The sequence below is a fragment of the Dryobates pubescens genome, chromosome 19 (assembly GCF_014839835.1).
Source record: "Dryobates pubescens isolate bDryPub1 chromosome 19, bDryPub1.pri, whole genome shotgun sequence".
Classification (NCBI taxonomy): Eukaryota; Metazoa; Chordata; class Aves; order Piciformes; family Picidae; genus Dryobates; species Dryobates pubescens.
The window spans coordinates 20,629,559-20,656,618 of NC_071630.1; the positions used below are offsets into that span (position 1 = coordinate 20,629,559).

At 36.9% G+C, this 27,060-nt stretch overlaps 1 protein-coding gene across 1 annotated transcript in view; it reads left to right on the top strand.

The window, feature by feature from the left end:
- The window catches only part of FTO (FTO alpha-ketoglutarate dependent dioxygenase), a 230,485-nt gene that overhangs the window by 89,246 nt on the left and 114,179 nt on the right, over positions 1 to 27,060 (top strand). Inside the window, exon 8 of the mRNA XM_054170174.1 lies at positions 15,463 to 15,587. Within this exon, the coding sequence (XP_054026149.1) occupies positions 15,463 to 15,587 (125 nt within the window). The remainder of the gene's footprint in view (positions 1 to 15,462; positions 15,588 to 27,060) is intronic.

Below are 27,060 nucleotides of genomic sequence, written 5' to 3' on the forward strand. Positions count from 1 at the left end.
AAGGGATAGAATCACCCCAATATATTCTCAATTTCAGAAATGGGGGAAAAAAATGAAATACAAAGCCATTCCCACTAGAAATGTTGTAAATCTTACAAAATATATAAGCTTTCCTCTTCGACATACTTCAAAGGCATAAAACTTAGGAGATTAAAATATGTTTTTAATCTTGGTTTGATGAGCAAAACTTTCACCGTAATATTTATTATGAGAGGCTCTACTTGTGTTGCCTCTTCCCTTTGTTCTGTTTATATATGACTTCCTTTCTTCCCAAAAAGTAGGAAGTATCGCTTTCACAAAGCCGAAGGATATTGCAATGGTTTGTTCATTTAAGCTCAATCGTAGGCCCACGTGGCAGACACAAACTTTTCTTTTATTGTCCTGGGTCCCAGAGGAAGAGCAATGCTTTCTGATGGCTTCCCATGAATGCCTTTCATTTGTGGAAGGGTTTCAGTGGCTTATGCTGACTGCACAAAGATCAAACAGGCAGGAAAATTGTGGTTTTGAGAAAGTTAGCCAAGATCTTTGTTATTTTCTCAGAAGTTTTTCTTCTCTAACCCTATTTTGTAAGGACAACATCAGGACAATTAGTTGTAGTGGCTGATGGAAAGAAGGCTCTCCATGTCATTTTCTCTTTAAAATTTTATTTTCATAGTTATTAGACAATTTGTAGGCATGTCTAAAGAAAATGCTAACCATAATTGCAGTCTGGCTTTATTGCATTTGGACTCAATGATATCCAAAATTAAGCTTTAAAAAAATGTTGTGGCTGCTTGGTCCTGGAATTTGGTCTATACTGGGACGCTGTGCCTGCAGAGTTTTGCTGACATCACCCAGGTTTTTCTGCCTGGGCACAAAGTTCTGTCAAACAAATCTGATGAGTGGATTTGACCTATTGAAAATTCTTTCGTTTCAAGAAGGAGGAATTCTTCTCAATACGTTTTCTTTACATTCTTCATAGGGGTTTCCTTTTTCCTTAGCTGTTGGTAAACTGAGGTACTGGAAAGAGATGTGCATACCACAACTTTTTAACTGCAGTGCTGGTAAGTTTTGCCAGCTCTACACAATTTTTGTTGTGTTACTCATGTCAAACCTCACGTTTGTCATACAGATTTGGGGTTGTTTGAAGGATTATTTTAATAAAACTGAAATGGCTTGAGTTTCTCAAGTAGAACACGTAGCATCTTCAGAGGTCAGATGTAGCTGAAACTCGAACAGCTGTACAACATGCATCCTAGATTGTTTTTAATTGTCTTCCCTTTCTCTAACAGCAGTAATTCTTGTTTATATTGTCAAGAAGCCTTCCACTGAGCACAAGCGCACCATACTTTAAGGTCACATGCTTAACCCCACTGCACGGTTACAATGTAAATGGGCCCCCTTTGTTTTCATTAATGTGTGAGGGGTGGGTGCCAGGCAAGGCTGTTCAGAAGGCTTAAATAACTTATTGTAAAAGCGTCCTAAAGAAAGCATATTTTGTCTCCATACCACAGTTGTTTAGCATTACTCTTGTGCATCCAACCGACAGCCAGTTTGGCAATGGATTTTTGTGTGTCATTTTGTTCTTTTGACTGGGGGGATACTTTTTTTCCCTTTCTTTCTTTCTTTCTTTCTTTCTTTCTTTCTTTCTTTCTTTCTTTCTTTCTTTCTTTCTTTCTTTCTTTCTTTCTTTCTTTCTTTCTTCCTTTCTTTCTTTCTTCCTTTCTTCCTTTCTTCCTTTCATTCTTTCTTTCTTTCTTTCTTTCTTTCTTTCTTTCTTTCTTTCTTTCTTCCTTTCTTTCTTTCTTCCTTTCTTCCTTTCTTCCTTTCTTCCTTTCTTCCTTTCTTCCTTTCTTCCTTTCTTCCTTTCTTCCTTTCTTCCTTTCTTCCTTTCTTCCTTTCTTCCTTTCTTCCTTTCTTCCTTTCTTCCTTTCTTCCTTTCTTCCTTTCTTCCTTTCTTCCTTTCTTCCTTTCTTCCTTTCTTCCTTTCTTCCTTTCTTCCTTTCTTCCTTTCTTCCTTTCTTCCTTTCTTCCTTTCTTCCTTTCTTCCTTTCTTCCTTTCTTCCTTTCTTCCTTTCTTCCTTTCTTCCTTCCTTCCTTCCTTCCTTCCTTCCTTCCTTCCTTCCTTCCTTCCTTCCTTCCTTCCTTCCTTCCTTCCTTCCTTCCTTCCTTCCTTCCTTCCTTCCTTCCTTCCTTCCTTCCTTTCTTTCTTTCTTTCTTTCTTTCTTTCTTTCTTTCTTTCTTTCCTTTCTTTCCTTTCTTTCCTTTCTTTCCTTTCTTTCCTTTCTTTCCTTTCTTCTTTTTTAGCTGAGCTAATGGATTCACCTCAAATAAAACAAAACGAAGAAAATTTTCCTCTTTCCTGATTTCCTAAAAGTAGTAAAGAAAGCTGGACCCGCTCTCCTCCATCCAAAACCCCTTACATATCAATTTACCACCTGCTGTTTGTGTGTTGATGTGGGGGCTTAAAATTAAGACTTTCCAAAAATGTCAAATCACCATGCTCAGTGCTTTTTAATCAGCTTAAAAGTGAACACAGTATAGCCTTTTAAAATTATTTCAGGAGTTTTATGAGAGTCTTGTGCCTCCCTATAGTCATTGATGTAGAGAGGTGAAAACACTGTTGAAATCTTACAAGCTACGCTGGGTTTTGTTATCTAGAACTGGACCTGAGTCCCAAGATTGTAGATTATTTCAAACCCAGTGTTGATTGTAATCTGTACCTGGCATCTGCTATTGGTTTTGTAGGCCAAAAATGTTGAAGTCATACTCTTAAGTAAATGCTGCTCTGTGTCAAAATACCAAGCCCTTTGTTTGGGATATCTCTGTTCCAGTTTGTTTGCTGTTTTAAAATATTTGGTTAGAATTTTGAATCTTGAACACAATTTGATTCATGTCTGGTTTTGAAACACAGATTTTATACCAGCACTTGAAAAGAGTGTATACATACATGTGGCTGTGATCCATCCAGTGTGATGAATTGGATACACAAAGTTTATATGCAGCAGGTTTCTGTGCACATACTAAGTATATAATCACTGGATGACCAAGGTAAAGGGAAATTCTTGTCAATAGAAGATGAAATAGTAACACATGCTTATCAAAGCAGAGCACTTCTGAATGTAGCAAGCTGTAGCCTGGTAGAAATAATGCTTTGTTGGGTTTTCAAACTGTGTTATTCAAGGTAAAAAAATTGGGTTTTGTTCACCAACTTGCACTTGAGACAAAAATAGGAACTCCCCTGAAGTGAAAAATCTTCAGCGTGAGCTTAAGTTCATAGTATTTGGTTGCTGTACTTTAAGACTGAAATGTCATGACAACATGTTTTCACAAATTATTATCAAGATATTCTTTTTCTTCATAATAACTGCCATAGTTTTAGGCTTTAGATGTTTTGGTTTGGGTGAGTTTGTTTTCTTACAGTTCATCAAAACCTTCTGCATTCTTTGTCAGAGATATTCTATGTAGAGCAGCTTACTACATCTCGTGACCTCTCCACTGCGTGAATACCTCATTTGAGTATCATAGAAGTTTAAACCTTGAAAGGAGATGATTAAAATTTTGAAGAGCATAGTCATAGTTTGACATTTAAGTAGTTCTGGCGGGTGATTTAAGAAATGTATTTATGAAACAGAAAAAATAAATATATGTCATTAAAGACTGTAAATTAGTGTAACAAATATGAATCTTCCAGCACGTTTTCCATGTTGTTTTCTTGACAACAGAGTTGTTGATCAATATGAAAAAATAATTAAATCTTGTTAAAATGCCTTTTTTTTTTTCCTCCTTCCTCCCCTTTTTTATTATTTACTGAATGAATGTAAAGTTATCCCTGAAAATTGATGTGGTAGATCTGGAAAGATTGCATAATAACATCTTAAATGAAAAATTAAAAAGGAAAAAAGAACATAAACTCCAGAATACAAATGCTGAGAAGAGAGTTTTTGGGGGGTTTTCTTAAACACATGACATGTTTTCCTCTTTAACATAAAAATATTTATATATAACACATTAGGAGCATGAATTATTATTGTTCACATAGACTATCTGCTATGTGTGGGCTCTCGAGTGTTGTGAAGTGTGGTTTTCCCAACAGTGTTGTGTTAGAGCAAAATGTAAAGCAGGTAGCAGCATTAGGTGGAGGTTTAGAGCTCTAGTATAGCTTGTCATGATGTATCTTGAAGAGCAGAAGTTTTTGTAGGAGAGAACACAGGTCAAAGCCTCCTCCAGAAACTGCTATTTTTCAGTTCTTCAGCAACCCAGGAGATCTGAAAACTTTTTTAGGTTAGTGTCATGTATTCACGGCATGTCTGTTAAGGATGCTTGACCAGTTTATGTTAATACATCCTTGACATTGCTTTAACTTTTACTAGTGGATTAACTGATCCTTCTCCAAGAGTGCAAAGGTGATTAGTCAACCACCTTTGACCCCTCTCTTAAGCTGGACTTTGCAGCTGAACTTGAGAACCCATATCTTATTTCACATGCCTATAGAAGGAAACATTAGTGAATGGTAAGGCATGAGCTGTGAATGTGACAGTGCAGTGCAATGGAGTGTATTGTGGCAGAGTGTCACAGTCACAATGGTTTCTCTTTTCCCAGTTGTATCATTGTAGTCTGTAAGCACATGTTACAAGTGTCAGAACTGCTGAATTTCCAGATTCTTCAGTACTTGATGTTTGTTTCAGAGAGTAATCAGTGTGCATATTCAGAATCATCTGTTGATCATGCTGTTTGTTTTCTTCATTAAGCACATGAGCTATATGATGAAAGTTTTTCCCCAAGCAAATGCTTTGTTGTTAATAAAAATTCTCTATATGATGAGTGAAGTTTTCAAATATTTTGACCATTTAAGCCTTACATTCGTTCTCAAATATTCACCTATAAATTCTTGTCATATTCATTTTTCTGTGAACAGTCAAATTTACAACATTTAGAACTTGATTAGAACCTAAATAATAAAAAAAAACTTCAAAAAATTTCCAGAAGTTGGTTTGTTAGGTTATCTTAGTTATATTTTTAAAACACTGGTAGGTGACAGGAACGCTATTTTAAGTTTTCTTAACTGATGTATTTCCCCCCCTGAGCTACTTCCTTGATCTTTTCTTGCCTGCACTTTCAATTGTTGGGTTAATGAATTGATAATCTTCCTTTTAAGGATGAAAAATGAACCTTGTATTTTCTTTCTCCTGATGAGATAAACTGATTAGTGCAAGTTGTATTGAACCTTTCCTAAATATGTGAAACAGAGCAAAAATCCTTCCTCAGACTCAAAATCAAGTAAAACAACCCATATGAGATATTAAGGAATATTAGTGCAAGAAAAACTGTACTTTGATAGTAGGGACTATTAGCATGGTGGTGGTGTTGTAATCCATATAGCCATCAGATGTTTTATCAAAGGAGAGCATAGGGAGAATCCAAATTTAAAGTTGAGGAAGTGCAGCATATAGCATGATTATTTACTGGAACACAACTCTGTCAAAGTAGAATAATCAATAACTAGCTTTTAGTTTGCATTAACAAGTTTATAAAGTGTAGTTTTTACAGATGTTACTGCATGTAGAAGAACAGTTGAGAGCCAGAAATGTTACTGAGTTCCTGGCATGGTAGATTTAGGCAACGGAGTATCTCAAGAGGATGAGAAACAATGTGGCTGGAACAGGTGAAAGTCTGTCTGTGTGTACCATGAATTCCTGCTCCAGCTCCACAATGTCGTGCTGCAGTTGAGCAGGATGTGGCAAAATGGTGGCTGCAGGTGTGCTGTGTGTGGTGTAGCCTGGTCTGTGTGTATCTGTATAGAGCATATGTGGGCATACACATGTAAGCATAGGCCAAGTTTACATTGGGTTTAATTTTCTTTAATTTAAGACCATTAAAAGTAGGAAGAGTTTACTTTGGATTTAGATTTATTTAAGAGCATTTTTGTTGGGTGATTTATTTATTATTTTTTAACTTTATTCTGGCAAAAAATAGGTTTCTTTGGAGCCTACAGATTACTAAATTTGATCAGACATGTTAATAATAATGAAGCATTGCTTTATTTAGCATTGTTAAATGCACCTGGACTTTTTTTCTTGCAACAATTATGCTACCTGCATATATACACACATACTACTAAGATATATTTTACTTTATCACTTGTAATGGGAAATTAGTGTCCATATATGGGTGACATACCTATATTACAGGATTATGTGTCTTTATGCATCCAGAAGTCAGGATGGCATGTGCAATACTGTGTTCAAAAACATGCTCTGAATGCAAGAGAATTAAAACTAAGCAGTTGTGTGTTCACCCAGGAAGAATGTATTTACTCTTAAGTACTGCATCTGAAATAGTGATTGAACATGTTTGGGGTGACTGATAAGAATTAATTCAGCAAACTTCTCCTTATGTTCTCCCTTGTCAGTCCCCTATTTTTATTTACTTTGCTAGTATATTGTATCTTTTTGTTCGTTCAGTGCTGCACACCCTCACTGCAGTCATCACAGTTTGCATGGCCTGTCTATGAAGTGTCTAACACATGTTTTTACATTAATATATTGTTACATACCATAACAGAACTGGAATAGGATGAAGCACTGAAATTGAATTTCCTAGTTTTCAGTAGAGGAACAAGCATCATAGCTTGCAAAACTGCATTTCCAAATGCTGTTGTCATAATCATCCTCTAGCAATGGGTGGTGGTGTCCTACTTGCTGCTGGATGGTGTTGTATTTCCCCATACATTAAACAGAGTAGTATTTCAGGTTCTGGTTTTGCTTTATTTCCTGTGCTCCTCCCAGTAGTGTGATCAGAATTCTTTTTCTGTCCCTTTTGCTGTGACAACCAGTATTACTACTGCACTTACATGATTATGAATTTTAAATCTTCATAACTATGTGCGATAGTGTCACTGAGGGGTAATGAAGTTGTTACTTGAGCCAAGTGTCAGCAAACTTCATTTCTGAAACAAGATGGTGAGAGTCACATTCTCACAGGGATAACCACAGACCTGGTGCATTTAGTGCTGTGAGTATGATAAAGGCATTGAAACCCTTATGTCCTTCGAAGATATGATTCAGCTGTATGTGGTTATCTTGCATATGTACTAAATTGCTATTCTGCCGTGGCATGTGTCTTAGACAAAGCATGCCCACAGGCACTTTTGGACATGTGGCTTGCTATTTCGTTTGACTCTGGCTTGCAGCTTCTTCATTCTGCACCATTTAACCCATTCTGTAACTTGACTTTTTGTGTTTTAAATTGTTTCTATGGAAGTAATTACATTGGTAATATGCTCCCCATTTTTGTGCAAATATATTTTTACTAGACATTGTGCTGTGTTGTGTTTTTAGGCAGTGGGTGGCTTGATGGCAGCAGTGATGGAAAGAAAATGTTGGTGTTTTAGGCTTTTCCATACTAAATAGATACTAAGATGTGCTGTTGAAAGAAATCAATAACTGAAAGATAGTCTGAAGTAAAAAATGCAATCATTAATTCAGAATCCAGGACTTGCTGTTTTCCATCCTGCATAGTTTGGGGATGCTTAAAAATATTTTTGTGTGTGAGTGATAATATTTAGTGATTTGGGTTTATGTTTTGAGTGCTACAAGGAAAGGTGTTTGGTCTGGTGATCTTGGTATAAGTTTGCATCTGTGAATTTTTTTTAAGAGAAAGTTGTATGTAGCTTCTTCACACATTAGGACTTCAGTATAAATTAGATGTGTCAAAGCAACGACTTGCTTAAATATAGAATTATTTAAATGATATTAATATCTCATTCAAACCATGGTTCATTTCAGTGTTCCTGAGATGGTATTACCTACTTCTGGCTTTGAAGCCCATCATTTTTGACTTTCTTCCCTCCCTGCCCAAATTATTTGTAGTAGCTGGTGATGTTTATTCTGATAGGCTAAGAAAATGGTAAGATACTCTTTCAAGTTCTTTTGAACACATAAGATCATTTGGTTTATAACTCTTCAGCTCTTACTAGAATTACACATAACTGTTAGGAATGAAAATTGTCTGCTGGTTAAGGGAATGTGTGAAGGTTGTATTTGAGGTGATTCAACATTGCAAATTGTAAGCTGTCCAGAGCTGCATGTTACTGAAGTGAATCTTGTGCTGCATCTCAGCTCAACTGATTTCAGCAATAGTAAATAATCACTGAAGCATATACTGCACAGTCCCTCAGAACTTAAGTGTTCAGTGTAACTACTGTTTGCATGTGACTAAAATGGGAAAAGGGAGGTGTATACAAAGGAGTGAATTATAACAAAGAACACTTTCTGCTTCAGTTCTTGTTCAGAAAACATATGTTCAGCCATGCAGGCAACAGTTGGGGTAAAGGCACACTGTAGGTTTGGAAACAAAAGGCATGTTCTTTTCTTGCATTCACAATGTTCTCAAACATATTCACTTGTTAGGGACTAGCCTGTCAGCTGGATCTTCTTGCAAGCCTTATTTCTTTTTCCTGATTTCTTTCAAAAGCTTTTTCCCCTCAATGTTTTACACTTCATATAATCCACTATGCATGGTAGGCCTGCTTCAGTCTTTGTGCTCTTGATGGTTCAGAGGTGGAGGGGCCGTGCTCTGGGAGAATGTGGCTAAAGGGTAACCTTTCACTCACCCATACATATGAAGAAGCTAAGTCACTCTTATTCCAACTATCTTGAGTGGTTTGGTTGCTCTTTCTTCATGGCATGGATTATACTTCACCTTTAGAATGCTGCCAAACCAATTAGTGCAGCAAAAATATTTCAAAAGCATTGATCTTTATATTTTTCTTTTTCCTTTGTAACTAAGTGTTGAAAATCTTTCATCAGAGACCTATGATAACTGCATCCAATCATTCAGGTGTGTTGTTTTTTTCTTAAAAAGGTATTTTCTTTTTCCTCCACTAGAAATGCTTTCCATTTTGGCATGCTAGAGTAACAAAAAACAACCTGGTCATTACTTCTGTCCAAATTCAATTTTACTAAATATATGGTTCAGGACTCTAGTATAAATATGCTTCTATAGGCATAAAGATAATTTCCAAATAAGCTCTGTCTGCTTTAATTTATGACCTTTAAACTCATATAGCTAGAAAATGTATTGCTTTAGCTCCACAGGTATAGTTAAATAGTACAACTTTCTGGTGTAGACAAGAGCTGAAGTTTCTTTGGAAATGTCTAAGTGATCTACTCCCTGTAGGTTTTTCTAGGTCGAACTACTCATCTATCAAGTCAGGTATTCATCCTTTGTTGTCAGCAGTGAATACCTCAGGGAGAGGCAGGGCTCCCCACATTTTAATGCCCTTAGATTAGTATATAGAGCTTAAGCATATGTCTCACTTAAAGCATTCTACTCTGTAATTGCGTTATGTGCTTGCTTAGTTTAGATTTGCACCATTGAATGTAATGGTAGGGGAGCATATATAATCTTTGTGACAATGGTTTCACACCGCCAGCTTGAGCCTCCATTCCTTTTGACTCTACAAAAATAGAAAACTACATATCTTTCGTAAAATTCTCTATGAATTTATATTTTCTTTAAACAAAGACATGAACATTCAATTCAGGCAAACTGTTTAAGGTTAGAATTGCTCTATCAGTAAGCAGAGTGGTGTGGAGTTTTTACCGGCTTGTAGATTATACATGTCTTCTACTGGAGTATTAACAGTGTGAGCTGAATTCAGTAGCCTGGGAAGTTACCACTGATGAATGTCCAATGATTAGGATTTCCTACATAAGGCCTGTCAGACCATAAGGATCATTTAGACAACTAGAAAATCCACAGACAAGAAAACACCATGTAAATATTTTCTAATGGAAGGTGCCAGCAAATACGTCCTTGCCAACATATGTCAAAACTGCCAGAAGATCTGTGAGGATAGGAATTAACTTTTTAGCACTGTCATCGTAAGAGCCTTGACAGGGAAACATTATTGTAACGTTTTTCTTTGACTGCATGTGACTGAAGGGTAGATAAAAGGATAGATAAAACTAATATAAAGCAGTTAATGATACTGACATATATTCCAAGTCTGCACCTTTTTCTTTTCACTGAGCTCTGGGTCAGACATCCTTGAGAGTACTATGGCTTTAAAATCAATTGTCCTTCCTTCTCAAATGAAATTTGATGATTTGTCTCCAGTCTGATAAAAGAAAGCACACGTTAGTATATTGCTTCTTTTGGGGAAATTTTTGTTCTGTTTTATGTTCTCTTTAAAAGTAAATTATGTTTTAGATGTTGCCGTGACTTCTCTCGCTCTCAGGAAGAAAACAGCTAATAATAATTTCTTCCCTTTCAGCTCCCATGAGCCTACCTTCATTGTACAGTTTGCATATAACAGCTAGTAAGAGTAGAATGTACTGAACCTTAAACAAATCTGTTAGGATCACCATGGCAAGGAACTGGGAAAATGGCAGGGAAAACGAACAATGATTTTACAAACCCTCCAAAGGTCAGAAAAAGGCTTTCAGTAAGTATGCAGAGGCTAGAAATCAAATCCCATTTCCTATCATAAGAAACCAGTTGTTTTAGCAGCAGTGGTTAATGTACTGTATGTGAAAGATTTAAGACTAGTTGGAAAGCTTTGCTTCTGTTTTATTAGGCTGCTATTGAAAAGCCAACAGCATAACTTCAACTAGGTGCTTTGAGATTTCTTAATGGGCTGTCAAGGGCAAGACACCAGGTCTGTGCTATACTAGCTCTTTCCTGTACATTAAAACAACAGGGGCCAAATGATCATATACAGAAGTATGAATTACTTGATGCTTTCTCTGTTCCATATGGTCAGCCATGTCTTTGGCAATTAATCATGTACAGAATCAGTTGAGTGCTCTCTGAAGTATTGAAGTCAACATTTAGTTGTACCTGTGCCAGTGGGGGCAGTGGGGGTTGCAAGCGTAAAATAGCAGGATGAGGAGCTGCTGGCGCCAAAGCCAGAGCAGCTGGCTTCTATAAACAACACTTTTTTTCCTCTTTAGCTTTTTTTTTTAACTTTCTTTGACGAACACAAGCCATTTTTCAATATCATCCAAAACATGAGGGTTGCTGAGTGAAACTGTGATATCTGGCATAGCGGATTAATAAACAAAAGGCAGAGAATTGTGTTTAACGTGCCCAAATTACTGGGTGATAACTTAAACCATACTGGCTGCTCCCATCCTATCAGTGGAAATGGGTGCATTTGCTCATATTTTAAGTAAAAATTTTAAAAGTGAAAAAGAAATGAACAGTGGTTTGTAAGCAATTACTGGCTCTTTTTATCACATAAGTTATGACATGTTAAATTAACACAGTTTAATACATTTCAGGTTTTGTGTTTCTTTGTGGGGTTTTTTCGCTGTGTGGTTTGTTGGGGTTTTTTTCCCCTCTAAAAGACACGGTGTTCCAATTTTATGGAATTTCATCGGCATACTCTTTTGCATTAAAAGGAAAATGAAGTCATGAAAATAACCAGGAATATACAGAATGGCATTTAAAATTTTAACCCTGCTTGCAGATTTTACACTTTGTTTCTCCTTTCTATAATACCTATAGATTATTGAGAGATGACTGCTGTATAAAAGTAGGAGTGGTTAGTAAAGATTCAGACAGTTGCCCTCTTTAAACTGATGATGAGTAAATTGAGTCTTAACTCAGAGTGAAAAATCTGATGTGTTGACCCAATAAAGTGGAACCAAGAGACAAACTGTCCCAAGTGCCACTTTAGTGCAGACTGAAGGCTAATTTGTTTGACAGAATGTTAGGTTTCATGTCTCCAGCTATATGGTGTTTCTAACCATAAGTCTGACTCCTTGAGAGGTCTACATTGAAGGAAGGAAAATCTAGCTTTCAAAAATAAAAGTGTACCAGTGTAAAGTTGAGAGTGTTTAGAGGTTGGTTTGGGGTTGGTTTATTTTTTAAGCTTTGTAAACAAGTTGTATTCACCTAGGATATAAGCAGGTTAGGGGCCTATTTATGTTGAAACATGGTTTCTTCTGTTGTGTATCTAAGGAAAAATATAATCTTATAATCCCATTAAGACCCATTAAAGATACTCAAAATTGAGTATACATACTGTGTGAATAGTAAGCCTTGCTTATAGCAGTTTAGATGCAGTCCCAAGTCACTGATACATTCTGTCAGTGGGAATGAGAGGAATGCAATTTTGGTTTCCCCAAATCTTATCTTGGTACCTTTCTTTCTTACGTAATGAGAGAAGATGCTCTGAGGACTGTTGCCTGGTATGTCAGTGGAGCACTAGATTTACTTCTGCCACTGAACCAAAGGGAAGGTAAAGGGTACCATTTCCTAAATGCTATCTTTAGCATAGAAGGCTGGATTGGCAACTGAGATATATAGAGACATAGATAAGCAGATTTAGCTGTGGGCTTTTTTGAGAGGTGGATTCTGTGTTTGTTTTTAAGGCCATATCGTTTGGGATTTACAAGGAAATTCCCTAAATACTTTAATCGATCTGTATGGAGAATTGGGGAGGATTTGCTGTCAATATTAACAGTACTAGTTATTAAAGAGACATGCTGGCCAATAAGACAAGAAGTTGCTTCCCTCAAGTGATAAGCAATTTACGCAATCTCGTCGCTTAGGTTGTCCAGGATATGTTTTAGCCAGCTCAGGAAGCAGAAGAAAGTAAGTTTCAACAAATTGTAAACATTACCACCCTCAAGAATCTCTGTGAGCACAAGGATGAGATAAGACAGGCTGTAGGGCTGGTTACATTGTTTGTTTATTCTACCATCCTTCGGTCCCAAGTGTGCTGAAAAACGCTGAGTTGGTGTTGAATCCAGTTCAGAAATGTGAAGGCTTCACTCAGCATTGGGCAAAGGGGGCCTCTGTAGACAATTAGCTGTCATTAAAGGACATTAAAAGAATTGAGGCACAAGATCAGATTTTCTTTGATGAGATGTGCAACTATGGTGATGTTCAAAAGAAGGTCATTCCTGCCCTTTAGAGCAGGGGTGGTATTGGCCGGGTTTCTGATGGATTTTTATCAGTGTTGATGTGAGGAAATGGCTTTCCCAGCTGATAACATCTTTGACCGAGTTTCTTGAACCCTTGACCTTTATCAGTCAAGGTATATATTGAATCCTCTTGTTAACAATAAATCCCAAAACAAGTTACATGGAAAAGAAAAAATTTTAAGGGATGTATTTTATAATATTATTTTACCCAGAATGCTGCTTTGTTTGTTACAATTTGGGATTTTTATTGAGATAAGAATAGAAAGTTAGTAAGCAATGCCTCTATAAAAGCTACATATCAAGCCCTGCGCTCGCATTCCAGGTAATCTTACTGCTGTCATCACTTGGAAAACAAGGTAATCAGTTAAATTGCTGTGTATGGTTGCATATTGCTTAACAGGTCTATTTCACACTGAAAGTAGCTGCAACCATACTCACAGGGCTTAGTAAAGAAGCCCTCCTGATGTCAGTGTGAAACTATTATTTTGACTTCAACTGTGAATATCACCACATAAATAAAAGGTGTTAACAGAAGGCTGCAGCAGTGTAATGGTTGTCTCAGTAAAAATTAAATTGTGTTCAGTTTCCAGAATGCTGATGTTCCTGTAGTTGGAGAGGACTTCAGACAGTGGAGCTCAATATGCATTTAGCCAGGACATCTGAATTCATGCCAAAACGTGATGTGGTTGTGAATAGTTGGAGGAGTGGTCACTCATCTTCTCTGACTGATAATGCTCTAATCATATCATCTTTTCATCAAATTTGAGCTGCAAATTCTTTAGGAATCATCGGTTCTTCCTGCATTATGATTTTGGTAATCACTTCTTTTAAGGGATGTTGATGCTTGTTGCATTGCAAATAACTATGCTTTCAGCTTTGTGAAGCACAGCATCATTAAACTCGGGGCTTTCCTGCAGTCTTGGAGATGGTGTAGACTTCTGCACTGTCCCCAGTGGATTTCCCTATCTCATTCTGACTAAAAAGACCATCTAAAGATTCTTAAAGGGAAATCTTGGTGTACTGTAATCTAGCTGTATGGCTATAGTGTAATCATCCTGTAATACAGAGGAAAAGCTGTAGTTATGGTTCTGTTTTGGGTCTGGCACATGGTGAATATAAAAGTTAAGGCCTTAACAGGTATGTTTATTCTGAATGAGGAGTCTTAATGAACATCCATTAAGAGCATACATCTCTTAGTCTCATGTGAGTGCGTTCTGATGTGCTGAAGCCCTGTGTTAAATCCTGCTTTAAACTGTAGCTGCTGGAAGTGAGGCTGCAAGATCCGGATTGTTGATGTTGACAGATATTGGAGCTTGTGGAAAAGATGTTGTAGGTCAGTGCAAGGGAAACCCATGTCAGGGAATCCTTATCTGAAAATGGTCTCTGGCTTTTTGTTTGCTTTGTAATGTCAAAGCAGGGTCAAGAATGTGATCTGTATAGGCAGTTTTGAACGTTTTGGGTTTTTACAAGAAAATGTTCTTTTTGATGTGTAAGTCCCATATGAGGGGGTAATGTCTTTTGGTAAGCCAGCCGATAGAGCTGGGAGGTGAGGAGGAAGATGCTTTTTGCTTTTTGCCATTTGATGTTGTTGTAATAAAATTGTTTGCTGTCTCTTTGAACCCTGCTATGCTTGTCTCTTGGAACCACCAAGGCAGCAGCAATGTTACTGCTGCTTTACCTTGCTTAAGGATTGCATAATTTGCATATTAGTGTTCTTTGTGGGGGGAACAAACAACCTGTCAGACCAAGGGCAGATATTCCTGCTCTTATGAGCATCAGCATGTGCTGTTTCTTTTCTGTGTTGGCAGACATGGTGTAGCATAAGGAAAAAGAGAAGAGAAAATGTTGGGTGAGTTGTTAGTTGAAGGCAAAGATGGAGTGAGGGAGTTAGAGTTAGCTTGCTGGATGGATGAAGGACAAGAAGATTTGCAGTTTTGTTATATTGACACTAACTGTGAACACAACATTAGGAAAGTCAGCAGCTTTTGGTCCACAAGAGTCTGAATGTCATCCTATTCCACACATATATGTATATTGCCTAATTTCCATTTATTGCATAAATGAAGAAAGGTAGAGGGTTTACTACTTGCTTACTTGAAATATTTCATATTGAAGAGAACACAAGGACAACATCAGAAAGTCCCTCCAGAAGGTACAATACAAACATACAATAAAACCAGATGTTTTCTGTATTACCTTTAGCCAATTGTCAAAGAGGAATGAGGAAATGCACTAAATTAATATGTTTAGAAAAGAAAAAATTGTCTCAAGAAAATGAGAGCTAGAATGCACAATGTCTTGTGTTACTTAAGGCAATGAGATTTTAAGGTTTACCTTATGTGCCATGTATATTGATTAAATACCAAATATATGGTGGCCATTTCTAACCGTCATTTACTCTATTGATTTATTAGCAGTGGAACTGTAATAAAAAAAGCTATTGATTTACTGTCCTTATTTGCTTATGGGCTTTTTATTAATTTTACACATTGTTTCCTATTCCTAGATTATAATTTTTATGTGGTTTTTTTTCTTTCCCTTTAAGACAAGCCTGGTTCTCTCTGAAGTTGGAAAAAAGGAACAAATTGGGAAAGGAAGAAAGGAAACCATCAGCAGCATCTTGCTAGTTCTTACTGAGCGACAAAAGCTGCGCCAGGAATGGGCAGCAAGGTGAGAAATGTTTGAAAAATAGTAAGATAGTAAAATTAGAAACAAGATATCAAACAAATAAATACAAATATATACTCTTACTTATATACTCTCTCCTCTGAGCTGGGAGAAGTTGGCATAATTAATTCAGAATTTTTACTGTTAAAATAGTACTTTTCCTTAAATGGAATAGTCAGTGTTGCTCCTTCTGATGTCAGAGTTGCTTTGTGAGGTAGAATACTCCCTTACTGTGCTTATCTAGTGCAGTTTGTTGAAAACAGCTCAGTAAGTATGATATGTATGATGTATTTGAGGATTGGCATCAGCTTAAGTGCCCTCGGGTTTTCCTTATATTGCTAACAATGTGAGCGTTACTCCCTGCTGTCATGCCATGATAACAGATTACCTTCTTGACTGCTTCCTTCATGATCCTCACATTTTCTTATGGTATCCTGCTGGTGTTAACTGAATTGTGTTGGGTGAGATTGGCATGAATGGACATATCTCCAGTGTTCCTATCATGCGATTTCTGTTTCACTCGGGTTCTTAAGTTGAGCTCATTGCCATGGTGATTAACCAGGTGATGCATGTTAATTCAATAAAGAGAATTGGCAGCATATATCACTTTTTTTTCCACATCTACTTCTAACAGCTGTAGTTTTCTCCTAATTTAATAATATTATTTCCTTTTCATGTTATTTGCATAAAATATCTAATGGTCTGTGAAATTTTTCTACCAAATGTACAGCTTTCCTTTAAACCCAGGAGGTGTCTTGTGCTTACAATTAAAAACATTTTTGTAGTCCAAAGTATTCTTAAAATGAGCTTTTGTTCATCAAAATTAGCACTCAAATGGCATGGTTTTTATTTTTCTTTTACCTGCATGAATGTTCCCCTGTGTTATGTTAATATATAATTTTGGAGAGTTCTGTGAGAGTGGCTTTAAAAAAGTTCATTGTAGATACTAGACCTGACGCTTGAGTGGCATTGCTCTTCCATACAGTTACAGTGAAAATCCTTTAGGTAAAACCATTGTTATATAGTATCAGTTATTACAAATGAGAGGCTGTGTTTTATAAGTGTGTTCTTATGAGAATGGAAATTTTACTTGTGTACTAATCATCAGTTAAGATCTGAGTGGAGCAGAGCTTATGAGGTGCATCTACAGTATTGTTCATATTATCATGTGGATTTTCTTTCTCCTTTTTGAGGAATTTAAGGGAATTTTGTGCTTTCCATCACCATGCTTCCTAAATAATGCAAACAGTTTGGCTGCACAGGAAACAGAGGAACACTCATTGACGGCTTTTCTGTGGAACACATGCATCTTTGTTGTGAACCAGAATAGAAAGCTTCCTAGAGATAAGAAAAGGCTAAACAATTTTAATGAGTTGGGTATCTTTTTAGTGTTAGTTTAGTTTAACAACAATTTCCTAACATACAGGTCTTCAGGAATCATGGCAATTGGGACTCATTTAAAAATAATGGGGGCTACAGCGTCCCTGGCCTCTGCCTGTGGCTGGCAGCATAACCAGAGGCTGGGGCGGTGCTGACAGTGAAATGCTGAAGTTTTTGTGTGGGGGCAGGGAGAGGCACAAGCAGACAAAGTGCAGGCTTTCCTAAAACTGAGCACCTGAAAGAAAATTTCAAGAGCATTGTGCCCTGGAAGTTCTGAAAGAAAGTGTCCTTTGAGTATTAAATATCCATAATCCTTTTTCTTTCCATTTGATGTTTCCCATTCCAGTGACCTGAGAGTCTCATCCATATGATCTACATAAACAGGCTGTTACCGTACACCTCACTTTACTTCATCAAAGGTTCAGATAGATGTCTGGAATGAAGCAGTGACTGTGGTAGCCATCAAGCATACGGTGGTGAAAGTTATAAAACGTCCGTCGTGGTACTAGCAGGGCTGCCCATGTTTTAGAGATCAGTCTATTGTGTACTTTGGAATTACATGAGAAAAATGTGCTTGGACAGGAAATAATTAGCACTTGTCAAAGGGCAGGCAATAGGTTACAGTATTTTACTTTCAACAGGCTATCAGGGGATCAGCTAGATTAGATAATAGAATTTTTTTTTTTCCTCTGGAAGTTAAGTACAGATGACTCTAATTACCTTACATTGTGCATTAGAGAGCACATTATGAACAGTACAGCTTCAAGAAATTTAGGTCAATGAAGGGAGGGCAGCTGGCAAAAACTTTACTCTGTACTTTGTAGAGTTATGTAGGCACTCTGTTCTTTCATAGGTTTTATTTGTATCGCTGACACCTAAAAAAAACCCCCACCTTAGACTACCCCAGCAAGTCAACAAACAAAACAACAAATAACACCCCACCCCCCCAAAAAGAATCCCTAACCAAAACAAACCTACAAACAAACAAGAGAAACCAAACCAACCAAACAAAAATGTGCTGGGAGCAATTAATGCAAACTGACCCAATGTTTACCAATTTAGCTCTTCTCAGAGGAAGGTGTATGAATTATTTTGATACGGAAGGACTTGGTTAAAGCATGTCCTTGCATTACCTGCTTTAAGCTGTACCAGTATTTCTCTATATTAATGAACTGAAATCCCTTTTTATTTCAGCTCCCTAGTCCAAAGCACATGGTAGTGTACTTAGTGTTATGTCTCACTGTTTCGTATTCTTTTGACTCTGAAGATATCATTAGTATCTTAAGTATCTAAGCAGGTCTTCCACAGATTCTTCTTGTGCTCTGCTGAGTGATAGCGATCCAAAATACTTCAGGTAGGACTCATTGTATGTCCTCTAAGTGTTAACAGAAATGGTCCAGAGTTTCTAAAGCCCCAGATTTGTTTATACTGCATGATAGTGCCTGATGGACAGGTTGTTATAGCTGTTAAAGAGCTGCTCTAGCCCTTTGAACTGACCCCTTCTTGACCTCCGCTTATAGAAGGTCACTGTTCAGCCTATAAAGTAAGAAGGACCTTAGATTCTACTGTAACAAACAGAGGGTAAAGGGAACAGCTGTGAATTTTGGACTAACCATGCAAACCTGTATAGATTTTAGGGTCACTGTATGATAATGAAAAGTGTTACCAAATTATATGGAAATTTAACTGCAATAGTGGGAAAGAGAGGGTGGAGTCTGGTGCATTGGGTTTGATAAATGAAGTGTGAAGTTACCCATCTGGCTCTAGACAGCCCTCTTTTTCTCTACGAAAGGGAAACATTTAAAAATAACCATGGTACATCTAGAATCAATGACCCATACAGAGAGCTGGAATAGATCAAGATTTAATGGTGGCTGTGGAAGAAATTATCATTTGAAAAGTGAGACAAAGAATGAGAAAGTACAGTTCAGTATCTGCACCTGATTCATACTCAAAATAGACCTTATTATTTTTATCCTGTTGATGATGCTATTGCCTTATTGAAATAACACAGTGAGAGAAATGTATTTTTTGAGGTCATTCTACAACCCATGACATTTTGTGAATCAGATCGCTGTCTGTTTTTAGAACTGTTATATTCTTCCATCTTTGCAAGACACTTCAAGAACTTGCTTGTGGCAAATTGTGTAAGTTTCAGGTTTCAGGTCAGGCTTGACCTATAATTCTTTAGTGCTTTTTTGTCTTTGTCAAACCCCTTCTTAGAGCTCACAGTTTTGACATAACAATGTAAAGGTATGTATTTTTTTTATAGCTCCAGTGAATTCTTATCATACTACTGAGATAGTCTTAATCTCTCAGTAGTGCAATCTGGATTATTATGTGCAAAGCATGACAACTGACTCCTAATTTGTGGTAACACTATTCAGTTTTGTAATAAGAACAATGAAGAATACTGAAGTGGAATCCAAAGATGTTAAATAGGATACAAACTGGAAGATCTTTTAATATATATAACTATGTTTATTGTTTTTATGCTCTCTATTTTGAAGAAGAAGTGACAACTTTTTTTGTCTTATGCCTTTTTATACTTTGGAATTTTAGGCCATATCTTAGAAGGTAATTGAGACAGGTTTTTACTTGTTACCTCCTGAAGGCAAAAGTGGTGCTGACATAATGACACAGAAGAAACGTCCATGGGTTAAGGAGTTAGCATGGGCTTTGGGGAAAATGAAGCAGTTCCTTCTGTCACAGGCTTGTGGGTTTTTTCATGCACTCACTAGATGTTAGTTTTCAAATGAAAAGTGGTAATGCAGGTTATAAGATGGGTTGATAAATACTGGCATTTTTCACTCTCACAGGCCTACCAAGATTATAATTGTATGAAATACTGTGAGCTGTTATGAAACTACTGCAATGGAAGCTTCACTAGTTCCGAAGGTTTAACACACACGTTGCAGAGGAGCCAAAGTCTGTCAGAAAGTGGGGGGAAATATTTGGGTTGTTTGAAACTTTTGTAGTTGTGTTCTGTAACTTCAGAATGACAGGATTTCATTCATGTTGAGGATTCCAGTATCTGTGTTTCTGAAAGGAGCAAGGATCTCGGTAAACACAGCCTCCTGAACTCCATAAGGGCTTTTGTAACAGTTGCTCTGTCTGGATACATGAATGTGTACTCAGTGAGTTAGCAACAAGTATAGACAAAATATTTTGATTCATCATTTTGCAAATCATGGGGAGGAACAAATAAATAAATAACTTATGGATTCATTGGTGAAAGAAGAAAATTAAACTGTTCAGCACCCAGTGTGTAAAATAAACCAATTCTTTTCAAAAAGTGTACATTTTGACTTTGATGGCAGTGTTGGATACTGTATGTTAGTCAGGAAGATGCTTTAAGTCAGACTGAAAACCAACCCCACAGCTTCCGGATGGATGGAGAAAGCACTGTGGCTTCAATGAAGTTGTCAAGTCGCCTGCTGTAGTTATACTTAGACATCAGCAGACTTGATTGACCTTTGACTTTTCTCAGTTGCTTATTACCAGACTTCTTTTGCATCTTGTGACCCTTCCTGTTTTCTGCCTCTGTCTTTCACCTGTGTTTCTTGTATTGAGTCTTTGAAGCAGCCAGGCTTGGGATCAATAGGTACAAGTGCTCTGTGGAACAATGGAAATACCGCTTGATTAAATGCTGCTGTTTAACCACGACTATTAATTCCTTTGAAACTGTCTTGACCCTTTACCCTTGAAAAAACTTTATATTTACAATCTGTGGCTACTCAGAGAAAATGCTGCTTCTTACCTTGTGATGTCTCTAAACACACAGCAAATATGGTGCAAAGAAAAAGTTATTTGGTGGGGGAACGTAAACCAAACGGTATTGTAGGGGTGTCTAGTAAAAGTCTCAGAACTTCAGCTCTGTGAGGCTTTTGTGTGTGTCAGACTCTTTCATTAAGGCACTTCATAGGGATTGTTTACTCTGAGGGTTTACTTTATCATTTTGGCTTAGTTTTAATGCTCCACTTCTGAAAATCATAGAGAGATGCATCATTCCATACCTGAATAACTACTGAATCAATATTCTTTGACATTTCCCTTTTTTGATTTCATGCTTTTCCTGTTATTTTTAGATGGATTTCCAAAACTGACAACTGACACAAATCTATTTATTTATAATTCAATTAGTTTCCCAACTAAAAAATGATGATTTTTCCCACTCTATGAAGATTGCATTTGATGATATTTATTTTATTATTTTGTTTTACTCTGTTTCATCTGTAAAGGCTGTTAAAGTCAGCATGGGTGACAATTCCTTATTTATTTAAGCTTTCTTGACTGTGATACAAGGTAGTTAGTGGTGGTTTTTTTTCCAGTGTTTTGACAATGATTTGCTCACAACTACTAGGAGATCTAAAAGCTGGAAGTGGAGATTATTGTATTTCCAGGCTGCAGGATACTGGAGATTGAATAGATCCAGAGGTGACAAATTTATAATCTGTGAAGACAAAGTGTTAGCCACATCATCAGACAGTTGAACCACAACGTAGCATTAGCATCAGCTGTCATCATTCCTGTAAGAGAGAATGGTGTCTGACAGAGGCAGGGGGAAAAGAGAAGAGTCAGGAGAATTCAGTATGTTGTACAGCCCTCTGTATCTGCCCATATTAGCTGCAGACCTGGTGTTATAAACTTGGGATAAAGTGTGACTGGTCCAGAGGATGAAAAATTATCATAGATTTATTTTGCTTTATCCACTGAGGTTTCTTTTTTACTGCAATATTAATCCATACTTTGCCTTCAGCAAAATGTGCTAATGTCATGGTGTGTAATATGCCCCTAGAACTGCTCGCAAACTTAGTATGGACTAAAACTTTGTCTAAAAGTAGACATTTAAATAAATGGAGTCTAAAGTTAGAATTCTTTCTTCTGTAAGAAGCCTTATTCAAACAGGGTTTTTTATTAGTGTTGTTAGTACCATTATTGTCACAGCTTTATTTGTCAGAAAGCTGCATTGAGTAAGTCTTGATTTGGAGGATCTGAGTTACATAATCTGTATGCATTACCAGTACATAAAAAACAGGCAACAGAAAGGGTTTACCTAGCAAAAATGGGTGCTTATGTCATAGCATGAGGCATGAGTGAGCAGATGCTTACAGAAGTCGATGATTTAAATGCCATCATCCTTCTGTTATTAAAGTCTTTCCACACATATATATGTATATAAATAACTTTATGGCTCCAGAGGTCGGTACAAAATACAAAGCCTTTTGTTTTCAGGTCAATAGTTCAAATATGGTTCAAGTAGTGCCAATGATTACTCCCATTGGGTGTCTGTGTTTGATGGCCAATGTAAAATGCATTGGTTCTCCAGCCCTGGTAGGTGTGAATATCACATAAAGCAACTGCTAGAGCTGACACTAATTGGTACCCTTGCTGGCATTTTTGAAGCAGCCAAAAATTAAACATATGTAGAAACTAGGCAAGGTACTGTCAATGCACTAAGCATTCTAGACCATGCTTGTGAGGTAGAGATAAGCTAATGAATATCATGGCAGACTGGGCAAAGAGAAGATGTCAGCCAGTTGCATTGCTCCACACATTGCTTGAACTAAAACTTATAGTAATGTACACAGATAATCACAATCTGATGGTAAATTAGTGGACAGTGTCAACATCATGGGGCAAGAGAGAAGTGCACTCTAGTTTTGGGATGTATCAACTAATGAGAGAAAGTAACATCAGCTATAGAACATAATTAGATTTACTTGCTTATTTTCAGTACTAATGAGATCTTTGGGGCATTTAAACAGTTTAATTTGGTTATATTGTTGCATTTATTTTGTCTGAATTTTCAATTCTTAATGTACCATTGCTATGTAATTATTAAATTATAAACTATGTTGATGTTTTTAAAACCTTTAAAAAGGCGGTTGGCCTTTCTTATGCTTAAGATGTTCTGTGAAAACAGATAACTTGGGAAATTGTTACACAGCATGCATTGTTGTCATGGTCTTTGTCTTATTTTGGTAAATGACAGCAGTCCCAAATGGGAACAATGCTTAAAGTAGCAGAAGAAAATCCTAGTCTAATTTATTTGAGCAGCATAACCAACTGACACCATTTGTAAAGATGTACAACGCCCCATCTAAATGGTAATTCACAATACTCATATTTCCATATTGCTGTGTCCTGGAGATTTTCTAGGTTGATATTGCAGCAGGTAGGATGCATGGGTGAAAAGGGTGTTAAGTGACATGTGATATATTAGTGGTATATTAGAAATTGAGATAAATAACTGAAACAAGGAAGTATCTTGAGATGTATCAAACATTAACCGAGAAAGTGGCTCTTGTAATGCACAGTTTGTGTGAGAAGCTAAAAAAAGGGGTTTTGAGCATTGAAGTTGAAGCAGTATTACTATGATTAAAGAGTACTCTTTTGGAGAAGGAAAGCCTTTTAGGTATTGCCATTCTTTCTATATTTGGAGATGTGTATAATCCCCAAATCCAGATGTGTATGTTAGGGATTGAGGGAAAGGCTAAAAGAGGAGAAAGGATGGGAGGAAAAGGGTTTGAGAGGTGGGAGGTTGCAATGTTGGAGAAGGTTTTTGACTGTTTTGCTTGCCTGTAGGTGACACTGTTGCATCACTTATCTGTACATTTTCATGTATCTTGTCCAGGGACCAAAAAAATAAAAAAGAAACTTTCATTAAAATAATTTGAGACAGATTCAGAATAAATGCATTACACTAATGACTCCTTAAGCCTTGGCTAGAGAGTAGCCTTAGATATGGAGAGATGAATTACATCTTCTCCTTCCCAAAGATGGCAGCAGTTTATAGCATTATTTCTGATTAACTAGCTTACCAGCATTGCATCTTTAGTTCAGTATTCCCTTGACAGGCAAGATGCTAAAAGGATTGCTCTGCATGTTTCTAAAGACTAATGTAATAAACCAAGATGATAATACACTGATTAAAAAAAAAAAAAATCTTAATTTGCTGCTAAGTTATGGCAATATAAAGTTATAATGTTTTTCTTTGCTCAAGTCATTTAAATTAATAATGTGTGCCATTAAGTGAAATCTCAAAGAGGATTTTTTTCTTCTTTGCCATTAAGTATGCTGGCTACAGAGAAAATGAAATATTCTGTGAGGCTTGAGCAATCATCTATCTCTAAGCTACAGTGTGCCTGCTGCCAGATGTTCAGGTGCTGGTGCTGCTGCTTTGACATGTATATCTCTTCCAGGCAAAAAAACCCCAACAATATATACATCAGTCCAGGTGCAAGGTGGCCTTGCCAGCAAACCTGCCGCCTCCTAGCTGTGACACTCATCCACTCCCCATCAGAATGTGTACATTAGAAGGGGATTGTAATTAACCCCTGGAAAGCATAGGTTTCATGGAAGTGATGTGCACAGTAATGATATTGTTAGCTTCCTTAATTTCCAGTTTCACCATCAATTACGCCATGTGTTTCATCCAGTTGGTGCTACCCTCCCAGTGTTAATTATAACCTACAAGACTGTTACAGTTAATTTTATGGCAAGCATATTGTCTCTTCAAGGCTCCACAGCAGCTCATAAATTATCTTGAAGGTAAAATGTAACTTGGGGAACTAGTTATGAAAATTCCATCCATCTCGCTTAGGAGGTGCAGCTGCTACTGTCAGCTGCCTCGCTGCTGCATTGTGAAGGAATTATGGTGGGTCAGGTTTAAGAGGCTAGGCCCAGGCTGTCACTGAGGAGAAAGGCTGTCCTGGCCCTGTCAGACTAGTACCTTCTGCCAATCCCTTGTGGTTTCACTTTGCAGGCAGTAAAAGGCAGGCGGTGCAGGTGGATAGTCCCCAAGCTGTCTCTATTCATTACTTTACAGAAACTTGTTTTAGGTAGGCAGGTACGGAGACCTTTTCACTGTTGTCATAATGTTAGGCATCATCTGCAAAGTGCAAGATAGATAACTCTATAAATAACTCGCTGTTCTGTTGGGCTGGGGTAGTGGAGAAAAGATGATTAGCACCGTAGACGCACATGAAATAGCTGGCTGGTTTGTAAAATGACTGTTGGTTTAATTGTAGCAATGGCTTGGTTTGGAGGAGCACATCTGTTCGCTTTTGTTTCGCCTACACAATACGAGGAGGTGCAATTTCACTGCTAAGTAATTTGTGTTGGAGTTTCACATTAAATAAATTAGCATGGGTTTGTAGTGGAATTATTTATGTCATCTCTCTGTGTGTGTGGGTCCTGTTATTTTTGCTGAAGGAATTGTGAACATTCATTTTCGGTTTGTTTGGTTTGTTTTTGTTTTGTTTTTAAAGTGGGGTGGATAATAAAGCAGCCTACTACTCGGAACAATGAGCTCAACATTCAGTGCTATTTATATTTCTGTAGTACTCTTGTATCATTACTGTAATGCTTTACTCTGCTCTTCATAGTAATAGTACAAGACTGCCATAAAGATATAATTTCTTATTCTGCACTCTCTTCTTTCAATATTTTTTATGTCAATAGTTTTAAAAGCTGTCGAGCTTTGTGTGCTCCTTTAAGAATGAAACTGAAGTGAAATCAAATTTCCTGAGAGGCTTTTTTTTCTTCCCCTATTTTTACCTTTTGAAAGGACTTCTGTGTTTACAGTTTTGTTTCCTAACCTCATTTACAGCTGGGAGGGCATATGAGAAGGAACACTGAAAGCTGATACTTTACACATTTCCATAGGCAACTGCTGTGCAGATGTGAATGTACAGACCCATTGTGAGTGAGTAAAGGTTGTGAATTCCATTGAGGAGAAAATGAACAAATAAAATGATGCAAACTGGCAAGGATAATACATTTAAATATATATACTTTATTTGTTTTTATAATCTTCATTCAGTTTGAGGCAGTTTTTGATAATCCATTGTAACAGAGAGAAAACTAATTTTCAAAATAATGCTCTTATATATTTGAAAAGTGTGGGAGAAAAGGCTGCAAGTTAGAACACTTCTAATCCGTGTTCTTTATTGTTTCTTCCTTGGCATTTGTAGTAAACATGCCTTCTGATAGCCTGTAGAGGTCCATTCTTTGAGTCATCAATACATATTTCAGTGTATTCAGAGAAGACACACTTAATTTTCAACTGACCAGAATCCTGTATTTCTGTTTGTTTAGACTGGAGTGAATCTGTGCATTAGGCACAGCCTTGGGTAAAGTGAGGTGTAAAACCAGGGTTGCCTCAAGAGGAGACACAGAGACATTGCTTCTTAGAAGCAGAACTCCTTTTTGGCTTCATTCTTCCCTTGTCTCTTAAAGAAGAGATAGGGGGAAAATTGGAACTGCTGTTAGCATATGCCATTTAATGCAGGATTGCTTCACCTGGTCATTTATGTGATTCTGTCCAATGCTATAGGATGTCAATTGCTCTGCAAAGATTACCCATCAGTATTGCCAAAGCAATTCCTCCATTTTTGCATTGTAACTGGGAAGTATCTGTAGTTGATGTAGTACAGTTCTGGCAAAATGTTTGATGAATTTTGAGTAGTGAAGCTTAGAGACAGGAAAGAAGTCTGATAATTGTGATGCCCCATACTGCTTTCTAAATGGAAAGATAATTACTGAGTATCCAAAATTATAACATTTACTTTGCTTAAAATTAAGTGAAAGTACATGGGTTATCATTGTCATCATCTCTTCTCAGATTGTTTTTACACCATTGCTAAAATCACTGAGTTCAAGAGAGTTATTATAAATCAGAAGAGTACTAGGGTAATAATAAAATATACTGGTAAATATCCTTCACATTTTCTTGTGATGGAATCTCAGACTTTTATTATGACAGTGCTACAGAAAGATACATCTGAGTGGAAAAGTCTCTATGGTTTATAATTTTGCCCATAAAGTAGTCATTACCAAACTAATTTTCTTTTTAATATAAGAAATCTTTTTAGTGTGTTGGATTAAAAAAAAACAACACCTTTTTTTTTTTCAGAATAAAGTGACTTTGTTTCTTGGATTTTGGCCATCTTCAATAGGAAAAAAAATGCATTTAGAAAAGTGATTGAAGTACATAGTTTAGTTAACTTGGTTTTTAGGCAGATGGATTAAAGTAGCTGTAAAATAATGGGAGAGAGGACAACTTGAGACTCAATAGTCACAGGCAGATACA